Source organism: Hylobates moloch, unplaced genomic scaffold, assembly GCF_009828535.3.
Source record: "Hylobates moloch isolate HMO894 unplaced genomic scaffold, HMol_V3 SCAFFOLD_12, whole genome shotgun sequence".
NCBI lineage: Eukaryota > Metazoa > Chordata > Mammalia > Primates > Hylobatidae > Hylobates > Hylobates moloch.
In genome coordinates this window covers 53,156,436-53,170,189 of record NW_026652287.1, presented here as the reverse complement: position 1 = coordinate 53,170,189, position 13,754 = coordinate 53,156,436, and the positions used below count along the sequence as shown (strand labels likewise).

The 13,754-nt window shown below is 41.0% G+C and overlaps 1 protein-coding gene and 1 pseudogene across 1 annotated transcript in view; one reads left to right on the top strand and one right to left on the bottom strand.

Moving 5' to 3' along the window:
* LOC116478773 (zinc finger protein 100-like) overlaps nucleotides 1-6,215 on the bottom strand; it is a 49,937-nt gene extending 43,722 nt beyond the window's left edge. Inside the window, 2 exon segments of the mRNA XM_058424617.1 lie at nucleotides 2,790-2,882; nucleotides 6,085-6,215. Coding sequence (XP_058280600.1) covers nucleotides 2,790-2,882; nucleotides 6,085-6,171 — 180 coding nt within the window. The 5' untranslated portion in view covers nucleotides 6,172-6,215.
* LOC116478790 (large ribosomal subunit protein eL14-like) lies at nucleotides 251-862 on the top strand (annotated as a pseudogene).
* Nucleotides 6,216-13,754: the final 7,539 nt, after the last annotated feature.

The window sequence follows — 13,754 nt, the reverse complement described above, 5'->3', positions numbered from 1 at the left end:
CCGGGGGGGAAAAATCAGCTAAATTTATCTTCAGTGGTCTAAATAAAATTTTACATGGGCTCCTGAACTTTGAGCTACCCTCAATCTGAGCCAACTTACAACTTCATTCTATGCCCCTCCTAAGAACATGCTGACTTCAGGGTAAAACATTCTCTAATCTAAAATCAAACCTTTTCAGTCTCCAACTGCCATTCCCTTCCCACCTTCTCTCTAATCTTGTTTGCTCCACTGTATGAAAGAAAGCCCTGCCTTCTCGCCCAACGCCGCTAACATGGTATTTAGGCGCTTCGTGGAGGTTGGCCGGGTGGCCTACGTCTCCTTTGGACCTCATGCTGGAAAATTGGTCGCGATTGTAGATGTTATTGATCAGAACAGGGCTTTGGTCGATGGACCTTGCACTCAAGTGAGGAGACAGGCCATGCCTTTCAAGTGCATGCAGCACACTGATTTCATCCTGAAGTTTCCGCACAGTGCCCGCCAGAAGTATGTCCAACAAGCCTGGCAGAAGGCAGACATCAATACAAAATGGGCAGCCACATGATGGGCCAAGAAGATTGAAGCCAGAGAAAGGAAAGCAAAGATGACAGATTTTGATCGTTTTAAAGTTATGAAGGCAAAGAAAATGAGGAACAGAATAATCAAGAATGAAGTTAAGAAGCTTCAAAAGGCAGCTCTCCTGAAAGCTTCTCCCAAAAAAGCACCTGGTACTAAGGGTACTGCTGCAGCTGCTGCTAAAGTTCCAGCAAAAAAGATGACCGCCGCGAGTAAAAAGGCTCCAGCCCAGAAAGCACCTGCTCCAAAGGCATCTGGCAAGAAAGCATAAGTGGCAAACATAAAAAGTAATAAAGGTTCTTTTTGACGTGTTGGCAAAAAAAAAAAAAGAAAGAAAGAAAGCCCTTGTCTGCCTAAACTTGGCAATTCTTAAAGTTTTTATAGTTGGTATTCCTCCTGTTCCAATACCTTTTTGGAATTCAAATTTTTTAAATAAATCGAACTTGGTTATATATTACAAAGTCTAGAAACTGCCTTAAAACAATAACAACTTCATCATCAGCGAGATGCTCCCAATCCCCTTTTATGTTAACCTTAACTGCATCTGCCTGTGGGCCCGCAGCTTTCCAGGACTCTGTAGGTTCTCTCAGCAGAAAGGCTTCTTCCATGGCTACAGTGAGAAGGCTGGGACATCTGCAGGAGAGACTCCCCAGAAAAAACTAACAAGGCCATTAATAAATTCCTTCTGCAGGCTCAATATTAGCCTTAGCTCTGAGTCACTGGGACCAAGCTCTAATTTCCATGTTAAGAGTTATTCACTTGGTTGTTGAAACTAAGTGTCTGAAAAATCCAGCAAAATTATTCAAACAGTGTTCATATAAGGGAAGGAAATTTTAAGGTGCTTACGTTTTATACCTCAATAAGAAAAGCAAAAGTACCAGGCCAGGCGTGGTAGCTCATGCTTGTAATCCCAGCACTTCGGGAGGTCGAGGCGGGTGGATCACGAGGTTAGGAGTTTCAGACCAGCCTGACCAACATAGTGAAACCCCGTCTCTACTAAAAGTACAAAAATTAGCCAGGCATAGTGGTGCGCCTCTAATCCCAGCTATTCAGGAGGCTGAGGCAGGAGAATCACTTGAACCCGGGAGGCGGAGGTTGCAGTAAGCCAAGATGGTGCCATTGCACTCCAGCCTGGGTGACAGAACCAGACTCTGCGTGAGGAAGAAAAAAAAAAAAAGCAAAAGTATCTATTTCTTCCAGACAATAAATGTATTACTTTATTAATTCCATTTAAAATTATTTTGTAAGCAATGAGTCATATGGGAGCACTTCTAGACAGTACCAAGTTTCATCTCATAAAATTTAGCATGAAACTCAAAAATCAATGTAACAAGATCTGAACACAGATATTCACTGTCACAAATTTACCCTGAAAAAAAAGAAACTGATGTTTTAATGAATCTACGTAACTCACCGATTATCCACCACATTTTCTTGTGGAAATGTATCATTTTCTACAGCTAAAATGGAGAGATTTTGCCTGGGAGTAGCATTCTAAAAGCTAAGCCTTGAAATTCTGTTTGAAATCACCCAGCCACAAAAAAAAAAAAAAAAAAAAAAAAACACCTGAGAAAATTCCTAACTCACTCTGGGAAAAAAGGTAAATGAGAATTTTTAACAAATTTTTAACAAATGAAATATATGATCAGATATTTTTTTCTGAAACCCACCTCTTTTATGACATTTGTAAATATTTTTCTACCTTTCAAGCCCTACTAATATAATGCAATTTACAGCTAAAAAACTGAGGTCAAAATAAGTGATAAATATCTTCAAGGTGACAAACCCAGGTAGTGGCAGTGCTGATTAAATAATAGATGTGTCTGACTCATGTTTCAAGTCAGGTCATTCAATCACTGGAGAGATTCTTCCACCCACTCCTGCTCACTTATGTGCTTAAGAACCACCCACTCAGAAGACACTGCACTATGCCCCAGTGACTGCCCCAGGTGCATTTTACTTTGCAAGCTCTTACACCATCTCACTGGGGTCAGTTCTGTTGTTGTTGTCTATCTTTTGGAATACTTTTTGGTAACAAAATTTTCACTTTTTATCCCAATATTTTTCTTTATATTTATTTCACTATTTTTCTGCCCCCCTCTTAGATGATCCAGGGAGCAGAAATTATTTTTGTGTTTTCCCCTCAATACCAGCATCTGATTGGGTGACCAGCAACGTGTCTCCAAGAAATGAAAGCTGGGTTCGGTGAAGACAATTTTAATGTCTCAAGGGCTTACCTTTTCAAAATAAGACTGCACCAGAAGACTCCTCTCAGCCCCAGGGCATCCACTTGCTCCCTTGAGAGGGCACATTCCATACCTCAGGTCATCCTATGGGAGAAAATAAACCAGAAGCTGACATTCACTAGGCACTCTAGCTGACAGAACCATGGCGGTTATCTTCCTTTATCCACAGATAGTACTGAAACCCAAGACCAGGAAAAAACTAAAGGGCAGCTGAGGACACATCACCGCACAGATTTTTCCAAACCAAAACCTTGACCCAAAAACATTCTGATAAGATCTCTGTGCCTAGAGAAGGTAAAAGGAAAAGAGACACAGAGATTTTCTACAATACAGTGTCAGAGGATTAGTCTTTGTTGCCTTTTCATGGAAAATACTTACAAACGGATAACAAATCTTCTTAAAAGTGCCATTTAATGCTTTGTCAAAAACAATTAAAATATGGTATAAACAAGTACACTAAAAGACAAATAGGTGATAATGTGAATTAGGGAGGAAAAGTTGGCATTTGGGAATGCCAGAAGAAATTGGAAATTTAGTATCTTACTGCAAGCCAGAGTGAGGCTGGAGAAATGGAGGACGGGGGTTAGACTTAAGAACCTGCTTGGGACACAGGTGAAAAATGCAGCAGAAAATCAGTTCCCCGTGGAGTGTGAAAATAATTAAGTGACAGGCAATTAGACTGAGGTGTCTCTAGTCCCTGTGTTCCTACTTAAAAAAAAAAAAAAATCTAACTCAGGTGCATTTTTTTAATTACTACATTCAGAAAAAATGTAGGCTTAAACAACTATAAACTGTTAATTAACCTCTGATTACACAACCAGGAAATCTTCACCTGTATTGTACAAATTAAGAAACTACGTTACTGTAACTAACCAATTACTAAATTTAGTTTTCTTCATCATGCATTTTATAAAAGATTTTCCTTCAAGCCTCTCCCATAGACAACAAACTACAAACCATAGCTGGATACTCTATGATTCTTGAACCACTGTTTGATTAAATTCTTTAGGCCAGGAGCGTTGGCTCACGCCTGTAATCCCAGCACTTTAGGAGGCCAAGGCGGGCGGATCATGAGGTCAGGAGTTCAAGACCAGCCTGGCCAACGAGGTGAAACCCCGTCTCTACTAAAAATACAAAAAAATTAGGCCGGCCCAGTGACAGGCGCCTGTAATCCCAGCTACTCGGGAGGCTGAGCCAGGAGATCTCCAGAACCCGGAAGTCGGAGGTTGCAATGAAGGGAGATCGCGCCACTGAACCCTAGCCGGGGCGACAGAGCGACTCCGTCTAAAAAAAAAAAAAAAAAAAAAATTTGTGCAGTTGACTCCCATACATTTTTAAATAGGAGAAAAGAGGAACTGGGAAAGCCACGAACCAAAGCTCTTCCCATTCATGAACCCGCACCCTCAGTCAGGATTTTCCCCTGACGATCCTCCCGTGGTCCCTGCACAATCTGAGAGAGACTCGGCGCTGCGGGATGCAGAGCTGCCAAGAGTGGGCTCCAGGCCAGGGCACAGTCACTACGCAGGGAAGAGACAGGACGCCTGGGGTCCCGGCTGTCAGCGCAGCCGCCATCTTATGGCTGAAGGGGACGGAGGCCGAGCTGGGCAAGGAGAACTCGGGGCGCAGATTGTGAAGCTGACTGAGGGGAGGCCTGAGTCCCGCCACAGCTACTTCCCACCGGTTCCAACCAGCCCCTTCGCCGTCTCTTGGGATGTCGGACCGGGCACTCTCACCATTTCTAGGCTTCTAGGGGGTCCTGGCGTCTTAGCTGTGGAGCTCCCAATATCTGCAGGTCACAGGGCCACAGAGCCTGGGCCCCTAGGAGCAGAAGACACAGAGAAGTGAGGACCAAACCTGGAACTCCCGCTACAGCGAGAGACAAAGGCCCCGCCAAACCCGGAAGCCGTCCACTCCGCTCCAGCTGCATGCCTGATTGGACGGTTTCCAGCCCAGCGTCCCTGGTTGGATAATGCTTAAATCCCCGCCCCGTCAGGCTTTGAGTGACAGAAGATGTGATCAGATGCTGGGCTCAATGAAGAGTGACAGCCTAGGCTGCCCTCTCTTCTGACAGGGCTTCCTCCCTCAGCTGAGCCAGACCCATCCCAGAGAGTATTTGCCTTTAAATTTGTGTATAAGGTCATATGCATAAATAAATAATACATTATATAGCTATACACAAAAGAAAAGAATATAACAATTATTTTAAAATTTCAGCTTTTATGACCTTCCTGGCTTCTGGCCCTTTGAGGAGGCAGCCTGAGATTTTAGAAAAGAGAAAATCATCTAAAATGAATGTAAGCCACATGTGGATTTTAAATTTTCTAGTAGCCAAACTTTAAAAAGAAACAAGTTGAACTGATTGTTAACAATGTAATTAACCCATTATATTCAAAATATTATCATTTTAATTTGTGAGAAATATGTAATTATTGATGAAGTATATAAATATTTGGAACTAAATCTTTGAAACTGAATTTGTATTTTACCTTTCTAGCATATCGCATTTCAGACTAGGCACATTGTAGGAACCCAGTAGCCACACATGGACAATAGCTGTCACATTGAAGTGCAGCTCTGATGTCAGCAGTGTGAAGGGCCTGAAAATCTCTTTTCTGCCAGAGTGAAAGAAGAGACTCTCCCTACAAACATCTTTCTTTGGTTCCTAGGGTGGACCAGATAGTGCCCACAGAAAGAGCTGAGGGCAGTAGGAATAAAATAGCCACAGGTAAACAACTGCTGGCCACCTGTTGCCCACCTTTCTTTTAGAGACCAGATAGTGAACAAAGGATGATGGGGCCACAGGAGAAAAAACAACTATGTCTTCAGTTCTGTCCACACACTTGAACTCCAGTATTTTAGAGATGGAGAAAATAGATTAGAAACAAACATAGTTTGCTATATGGTCTTGGCCCTAATGGTCAGGCTCTGTTTATCTGTTTTCTCCTGTGGTGTGGGGGACTATGTGAGTCTAAGCACCAATCACATGCATACATGTCTACAAGTATTTCTGCATTACCCAAAATTCTCTTACAAAACATTGAACTTTAAATCAGGGGAAGAAATCAGTACCTAGAGGGTGCCCACTGTTAGAAACCAACTCTTAGTCAACCTGTCACTGAATCCTGGCATCCTATCTGTACTGGGTGCATATATTAGTTGGCTATTGCAGCATAACAAATCATCCAAAACTTATTAGTTTATAATTGAAATGGTCAGCCATTTAGGCCAAGCTGAGTGGGGCCATTCTTCTGGTCTCAGCTGAGCTCCTTCAGACATGTATCATCACCTGCTTTTTGACTAGACAGCTGTGCATCTGGGGGTGAGCTTCTGCTTCTGGGTCTGTCAACAGGGACACCTTGCTTCTCCTTCCCATGGTATCTTATTTTCCAGCTGGCTAACATGGGCATTATTCATGGAGATGGCAGCATTCTAAAAGAAAAACAGAACCACTCAATACCATTTGAGCCTAGGCCCCAAGCTGGCCCACTGTCATGTATACAGGTTTCTATTGACCTGAGCAAATAAGGGCAGCCGGATATAGGGTTTTGAAAACAGATTCCGGATCTTGATGGAAACAGCTGTAAAAGCACCTGGCTATGGGCATAGATAGATACAAGAGGGATGAAAAAATGTCATTTTGCAATCACTATCATTCTACCTTTTTTGCATATGTGGTATATAGAACTCTTCCACATCAAGAAATTTGTGCAAAGTCCTAAGGCTACTAAGTGGCTGGGCTGAGACTCAGGATCAACTTTATCTGACTCCAAAGCCCATGCACCTCCATAGATCACACAACTAAAGTAGCTGCCCTGCCCTAGACTATTGAAATCCTGGAGATTGACACTTCCATAGTAGAAGTCAGATTCCTTTTAGATTTGTGCTCATAGAGTACTTTTTATCATTGGGAATAATCCTCACAAAAATTGCAGAAACACACGGTGGCTCTCACCTGTATTTTTAGCACTTTGGAACGCTGAGATGGGAGATTTATGTGAGCTTAGGAGTTCCAATGCAGCCTGAGCAACATAATAAGATTCTGTTTCCATGACAAAAATGAAGAAATTAGCCACCCATGGTGGTGCATGCCTATAGTCCCAGCTACTTAGATGGCAGAGGCAGGAGGATTGCTTAAGCCTGGAAGGTCAAGGCTGCAGTGAGCTATGAGTAGTTACACCACTGCAATCAAGACTGGGTGACAACGGCCAGGTGCAGTGGCTCACGCCTGTAATCCCAGCACTTTGGGAGGCCGAGGCAGGTGGATCATGAGGTCAGGAGATCAAGACCATCCTGGCTAACACGGTGAAACCCTGTCTCTACTAAAAATACAAAAAAATTAGCTGGGCGTGGTGGCGGGCACCTGTAGTCCCAGCTACTCGGGAGGCTGAGGCAGGAGAATGGCATGAACCCAGGAGGCAGAGCTTGCAGTGAGCCAAGATTGCGCCACTGCACTCCAGCCTGGGTGACAGAGCAAGACTCTGTCTCAAAAAAAAAAAAAAAAAAAAGACTGGGTGACAGAGTGAGACCCTGTCTCAAAAAAAAGAAAAAGAAAAAAGAAAAAAATTGGAGAAGCATTTTGAAAAGATATAAAATAATTTGGGGAAATAGCTGAGGGATGAGTTTAGAAAATCAAAGACCAACAGCACATTATTTATTTTTCATCATAGAAAATAGTTGAAATCCATTAAAAGAAAAAACCTTTAGAGAAATTAATTTTTTTATTTTTTATTTTTGAGAAGGAGTCTCGTTCTGTCACCCAGGCTGGAGTGCAGCAGTGTGATCTTGGCTCACTGCAACCTCCGCCTCCCCAGTTCAAGCGATTCTCCTGCCTCAGCCTCCTGAGTACCTGGATTATAGGCATGCACCACCACGACCAGCTAATTTTTGTATTTTTAGTAGAGACGGGGTTGTACCATGTTAGTCAGGCTGCTCTGGAATTCCTGACCTTGTGATCCGCCCGCCTCGTCCTCCCAAAGTGCGGGATTACAGGCATGAGCAACAGTTCAATTGAGCATGGAACGATTTGCAAATTGGGTAGCCTGTGGATCCAGGGTAGGCGCAGAGAGACTCTAGCACAACCACATGATGAAAACAGATTTATAGACAGCAAAACCAACGTGACATACAGAAAATGAAAGTGAGGTACAGAAACAGCCAGATTGATTACAGGTTGGGATTTGCCTTATTTAATCATGATTTGAACACTTGATGTCCTTTTATTGGCAAAAGCACAGTGGTTGGTACAATAATGGGTTACAGTCTATTTATATATCCAGTTGGGTTTCAGTTTACTATGTACAAAAAAACCTAGTGACCAAGGTTAAACAGGAAAGGGGGCAGCTTTACAGATAATTAATTTAACAATTTCTCCCTTTTGGTCACGTTCTCAATTTTGAGAGATAGACCAACACTTTAGACATTGATATTACTCTGTCACCATCAAAAGTGTACTTATTTAGTCTCAAATCCCACTGTGAAATAGCAGAACTGTGGGTTTTAAAAGTGGAAACAAGGGCTTCACATTATTTGTTTTTTAGGATTACAGTAGAGGGGACCATCTTATATTGAAATCTCCTGTTTCCAAAATAAAAATAAAACCTGGCCTGTTTTACAATCTACCTATTACTTAAATTTTTAATTTGATTATTTCACATTTAGCATGAGTGACTCCATTTACTTTGATTTGGTCTGTTTGGGCCTAGTGCACAAGGTCAGTCCAGAATCATGGGCTCCAATAATTTTGTTTAAAAATTTTCCCCCTTTTGGTTAAGTTCTCAAATAGGTCAGAGTGTAACTAAAACTCAGGGTCTTAGTGTCACTCTCAGGTTCCATTATTTTTGGTTTTTGTTTTTATCAGGTCATTCATAGGTTATGCTGTCCTCATGGTCACATATGTATTTGACTTTTTGTGGTTCCAGTTAAAGAGAGACCATTTGACATTCTAGAGATAACTGCATGCAAACTTCAATAATTTTTGAGAGAATACAGTGCAGTAGGGAGTCTACTATTTTGACTATCCGGGGGATGATATCAAAAGTTTCAAGTATGCTTTTTAGTCAGGGTCCCATGAACCCACCAACTAAAATTAAATAGATCAAATAATTAGCTACATAAATGTTCTCCTCATTTCAAACAAGCAGTCTATTCACTAATCTCCTACAACTGAATCTCTGTAATACCTGGTGAATTTCTCTATGTGCAACTATAAGTATTAGCAACTTCACAGATACTTCTCTGTTTATCCAGTAAATAATCTAGAGAAATTCTATTATTTAGCACAATTTTACTAAGAAAAATTAAAGTCTGTTGTGTAACCATAGCCTTTACAATAGAATTTGCTATAGAGCCCTATTATGGGGAATACATTTCTTTTTTTCTTTTTTTCTGAGACAGAGTCTCACTCTGTTGCCCAGGCTGGAGTGCAGTGGCATGATCTCAGCTCACTGCAACCTCTGCCTCCAAGGTTCAAGCGATTCTTCTGCCTCAGCCTTCCCAGTAGCCGGCATTACAGGCACATGCCACCACGCCCTACTAATTTGTGTATTTTTAGTACAGATGGAGTTTCACCATGTTGGCCAGGCTGGTCTCGAACTCCTGACCTCGTGATCTGCCTGCCTCGGCCTCCCAAAGTGCTGGGATTACAGGCATGAGACACTGCACCCAGCATAGGGAATAAATTTTTAACCATTGCCTCATTTACTCTAAACCATGGGGAAAAAAAAGACCTAACAAATGATACCCATTAAGAAGAGTAATGGCCTCCTGGCAACACTCTATAATCTATTCTGAATAAATTCTCTTTAACTTATAAAGTAGGTTAAGAGCAGTGGACAAATATTCTGTTTTTGATATTATGAAGCAACAAATGTCCTATTAAAAATTCTCACCAGGCCAGGGGCAGTGGCTCACACCTGTAATCCCAGCACTTTGGGAGGCTGAGGTGGGCAGATCACGAGGTCAGGAGATAGAGACCATCATGACCAATATGGTGAAACCCTGTCTCTACTAAAAATACAAAACTTAGCTAGGCGTGATGGCATGTGCCTGTAATCCCACCTATTCGGGAGGCTGAGGCAGGAGAATCATTTGGACCACGGAGTCGGAGGTTGCAGTGAGCTGAGATCGCACCACTGCACTCCAGCCTGGGCAACAGAGTGAGACTCCATCTGAAAAAAAAAAAAAAATCTCACCCACATTGGCCCTTCATCTTTTACCTATCAAGGTGTAAGTTTGTCCATATAGAAGGTTGGCTGCAAAATCATTTTCATATGAAAGTGTAGCTCATGAATGCACACAAGTGACCCCTTTTTTATTTTTGTCATTTGGAGAGCCATAAGAAAAAAACAGTGGACTAAGAGTGTCATGATAGCAGAGATGTCTTTCTTGATTTTTTTATCTTGTTTAAAAAAAAGTTATCTATGTCAATGTTACCATCTGCTTTCGAGGAGAAGCTTCCCTGGTTAGCTTTACCTTAAGATCTCCGATGGGTATACAATTGCAAGTTTGGAGGGGCCCTTCTGAGTCATGAGATTATCAACCCAAAGTTTAAAGTCCTGAAGTCTTGCTGCAACATAGATGGCAGGCAGACTCAATCTCTGGTTTCTAGATTATAAAGGGTTTTATAGTGTTCCATCAGTAGACCATTAAAAGCATTCTTTACCTCGTGAAAATATGCTTTGTCATAATGCATTAAAGCTTTACTGCATTTAGTCATATTAGACTTCAGTAGCAGAAGATACATGCGGTTCTATTATCAGGTGCATAAGCCTTCCAATGACTATTTTATAATAGTCAACACATTTTTTCACTCTCAGTTAACCTGATTGTCATCAATCTGCAATTACAAAAGCAATTCAGTCAATTTAGTTACCTTTGCTCAATATTACTGTTTCTGTAATACCTTATTTAACAGTTTTATAACGTGTCTAGTAAAATAAGTATCTTTATTATTGGAGACTTTTTCAGAAATGTTTCACGAGCAAAACATATTTCCTAATATTATTTTGACTACTGTTATAACATCAAACTTTTTGCATGAGAAAACTTTTTTTTTTTTTTTGAGATGGAGTTTCACTCTTGTTGCCCAGGCTGGAGTGCAATGGCATGATCTTGGCTCACCGCAACCTCTCCTCCTGGGTTCAAGCAATTCTCCTGCCTCAGTCTCCCAAGTAACTGGGATTACAGGTATGTGCCACCGTGCCCAGCTAATTTTGTATTTTTAGTAGAGACAGGGTTTCTCTATGTTGGTCAGTCTGGTCTTGAACTCCCGACCTCAGGTGATCCACCCCCCTTGGCCTCCCAAAGTACTGGGATTACAGGTGTGAGCCACCACGCCCGGCCCGAGAAAACTTTTATTCTAGAGACATGAATTAAAAATGACAAATAAAATTCCTTTTTTTTTTAAAGCAGAACCTTGCTCTGTCACCCAAGCTGCAGTGCAGTGGCACAATCTCGGCTCACTGCAACCTCCGCCTCCTGGGTTCAAGCGATTCTCCTGCCTCAGCCTCCTGAGTAGCTGGGATTACAGGTGAGTGCCACCACATCTAGCTATTTTGTATTCTTAGTAGAGACAGAGTTTCACCATGTTGGCCAGACTGGTCTCAAACTCCTGACCTCAAGAGATCTACTCACCTCTGCCTCCCAAAGTGCTGGGATTACAGGAGTGAGCCACTGCACCCGGCCTAAAATTTCTTCACAAATGTTTAAATAGCCCATCGGGTAGCAGAAATGTACATGAAGTTTTGATTGTCTTCTCAGGATTCTGTTTGACAAAAAAAAAAATTGGTCCTAGCCTATTTTAGTAATTAGAATACTCACCAAACACACACACACACACACACACACACACACACACTCTCTCTCTCAATTTATGTTTAACTTATTTTTTATCTCTTCTGTGATGAGTAATTAAATGCAGTGATTTTGATAGAGGAAGCTTTAAGAACTCAGAAATGAACAAGTGGCTGTTGGCTGTCTAGGTTCTCCATGAGTCCACACATAACATTAAATTTACGTCCTCTTCAATATCTGGTTTGTTTCTTCAATTCAGGTGCATAGCACGGATAACTAAGTTATCATACATAATTTGACCTGGACCACAGAGTTTATTCAAATGGCATATCTAAAACAATTTTAGTACTGGCTAATTTAGTATAAAAATGTGGTAGAGTATTTTCATGATGTTCAATTAATTTTTGTTTTGCCTGGATTAGTAGTTTCATAAGAGTCATTCTCTTCATTAGAATTCTCACACTTCCTACCCAGTCTAAACAGTTTGATTGTAAAATTATCAGAAACTTGTACTCAACTTGTCTGAGTCCTTTCCATCTTTTCATAAAACTATGCTAAAATTAATTCATTAACTGTGGAAATAAGTTATAAAGAAACAAATGAAAAAATTGATTTTATCTGTGTCCTACAATAACCTATCATAATAACCATAATTATGACTAATAGCATATACTCAGAAATTTCATACAATTTTCAAATAAATGCTAATAGCATTTATTAGAATATAAGTTGAAGAAGGTCAGACATCATTTTTAATTTTATGATGCTTTCCATGTAATTTAACATATCAAATAATTCTGATGATTACTCTTCTGGATGTTGCATTAGCCCTCTGCAATATCTAAAAGTTAAGGGTCAAAGAAAAGACAATTATTAAGCTGAAATTTCATTCTGGAAAGCCTGTCAAATATGTCAAAGGGTTAAAACACTTGACCAAAACAGAATCACAAGTTCTCATAAAATAATAGTCACTTATTTAGCCAAAGTGATAATTAAAAGATTTTTTAAAAAACACCAAATCTTGGGCTGGGCGCAGTGGTTCACGCCTGTAATCCCAGTACTTTGGGAGGCCAAGGCAGGTGGACCACAAGGTCAGGAGATTGAGACCAGCCTGGCCAATATGGTGAAACCCCGTCTCTACTAAAAATACTAAAATTAGCCAGGCGTGGTGGTGGGCACCTGTAATCCCAGCTACTTGGGAGGCTGAGGCAGGAAAATTGCTTGAACCTGGGAGGTGGAGATTGCACCACTGCACTCCAGCCTGGGTGACAGAGTGAGACTCCCGCCTCAGAAAAAAATAAAATAAAATAAATAGTCTTTTATTGTTTGATACAGGAGATTGTTTTTCAATCAAAAGACCTGAAAAAGCCAGTATGAGAAAAATCCTATTTTTTCTTTTTCCTTTTCAATTTATTCAAAATATGAACAAAAATATTTTACTGTGTTGTATTAATAATACATACACTTTTTGTTCAAGATTAAATCAGCTTTTACATTTTTGGAGCCTCTGATGTTAAATCCTTGATGGCAAAAGGAGATTGATCTGACTCAAACCTGGATCTCTGTGATTCCTCTTTCTACAATAAACACGAGTCTCAAAAAGAGGCCACAAATAGGTCAAAGTCTCCTAAAACACAAACTTAAAATGTTTACAGTAATAAAAACATCACTATTGAAACATGCAAACAGCCACAAAAAGATACAAGTATAAGACATTTACAGTATAGCCTCAAATGTAGTATCTGAAAATATTACAGAAGGCATGGAAGTTTTAATTAAAAATAAAAATTCTTTAAGGTTATAAAAATGTGAAATCTTATTATGAATAAGTCCACAGTCAGAATGGTGACATGAAGACCCCAAGGCACAGCTGCTATGTTTGGAAGTTTAGACCTGTGCCTTTGAAGACCTCCCAAAACCCTTGCCCAAAATTGCAGCCAAGAGCACCTTCCAGGCAGCACATAAGAACTCTCACAATCCCAGATGCTAGCTTGGAAACAGGACCCTGTTCCTGGAAAAAGAAGCTGCCTGTAGAAACATGGGGAGCTGCTGAAATCCTGACTCTTACACTGTTTCCTCTGCCTGACCTCATCTGCAGGTGGCCATGTTCCCCTGGCAGTGGCAGCAGCAGGCCCCAGTCTGGGCAAAGAGTGGGAGCAGGCAAAA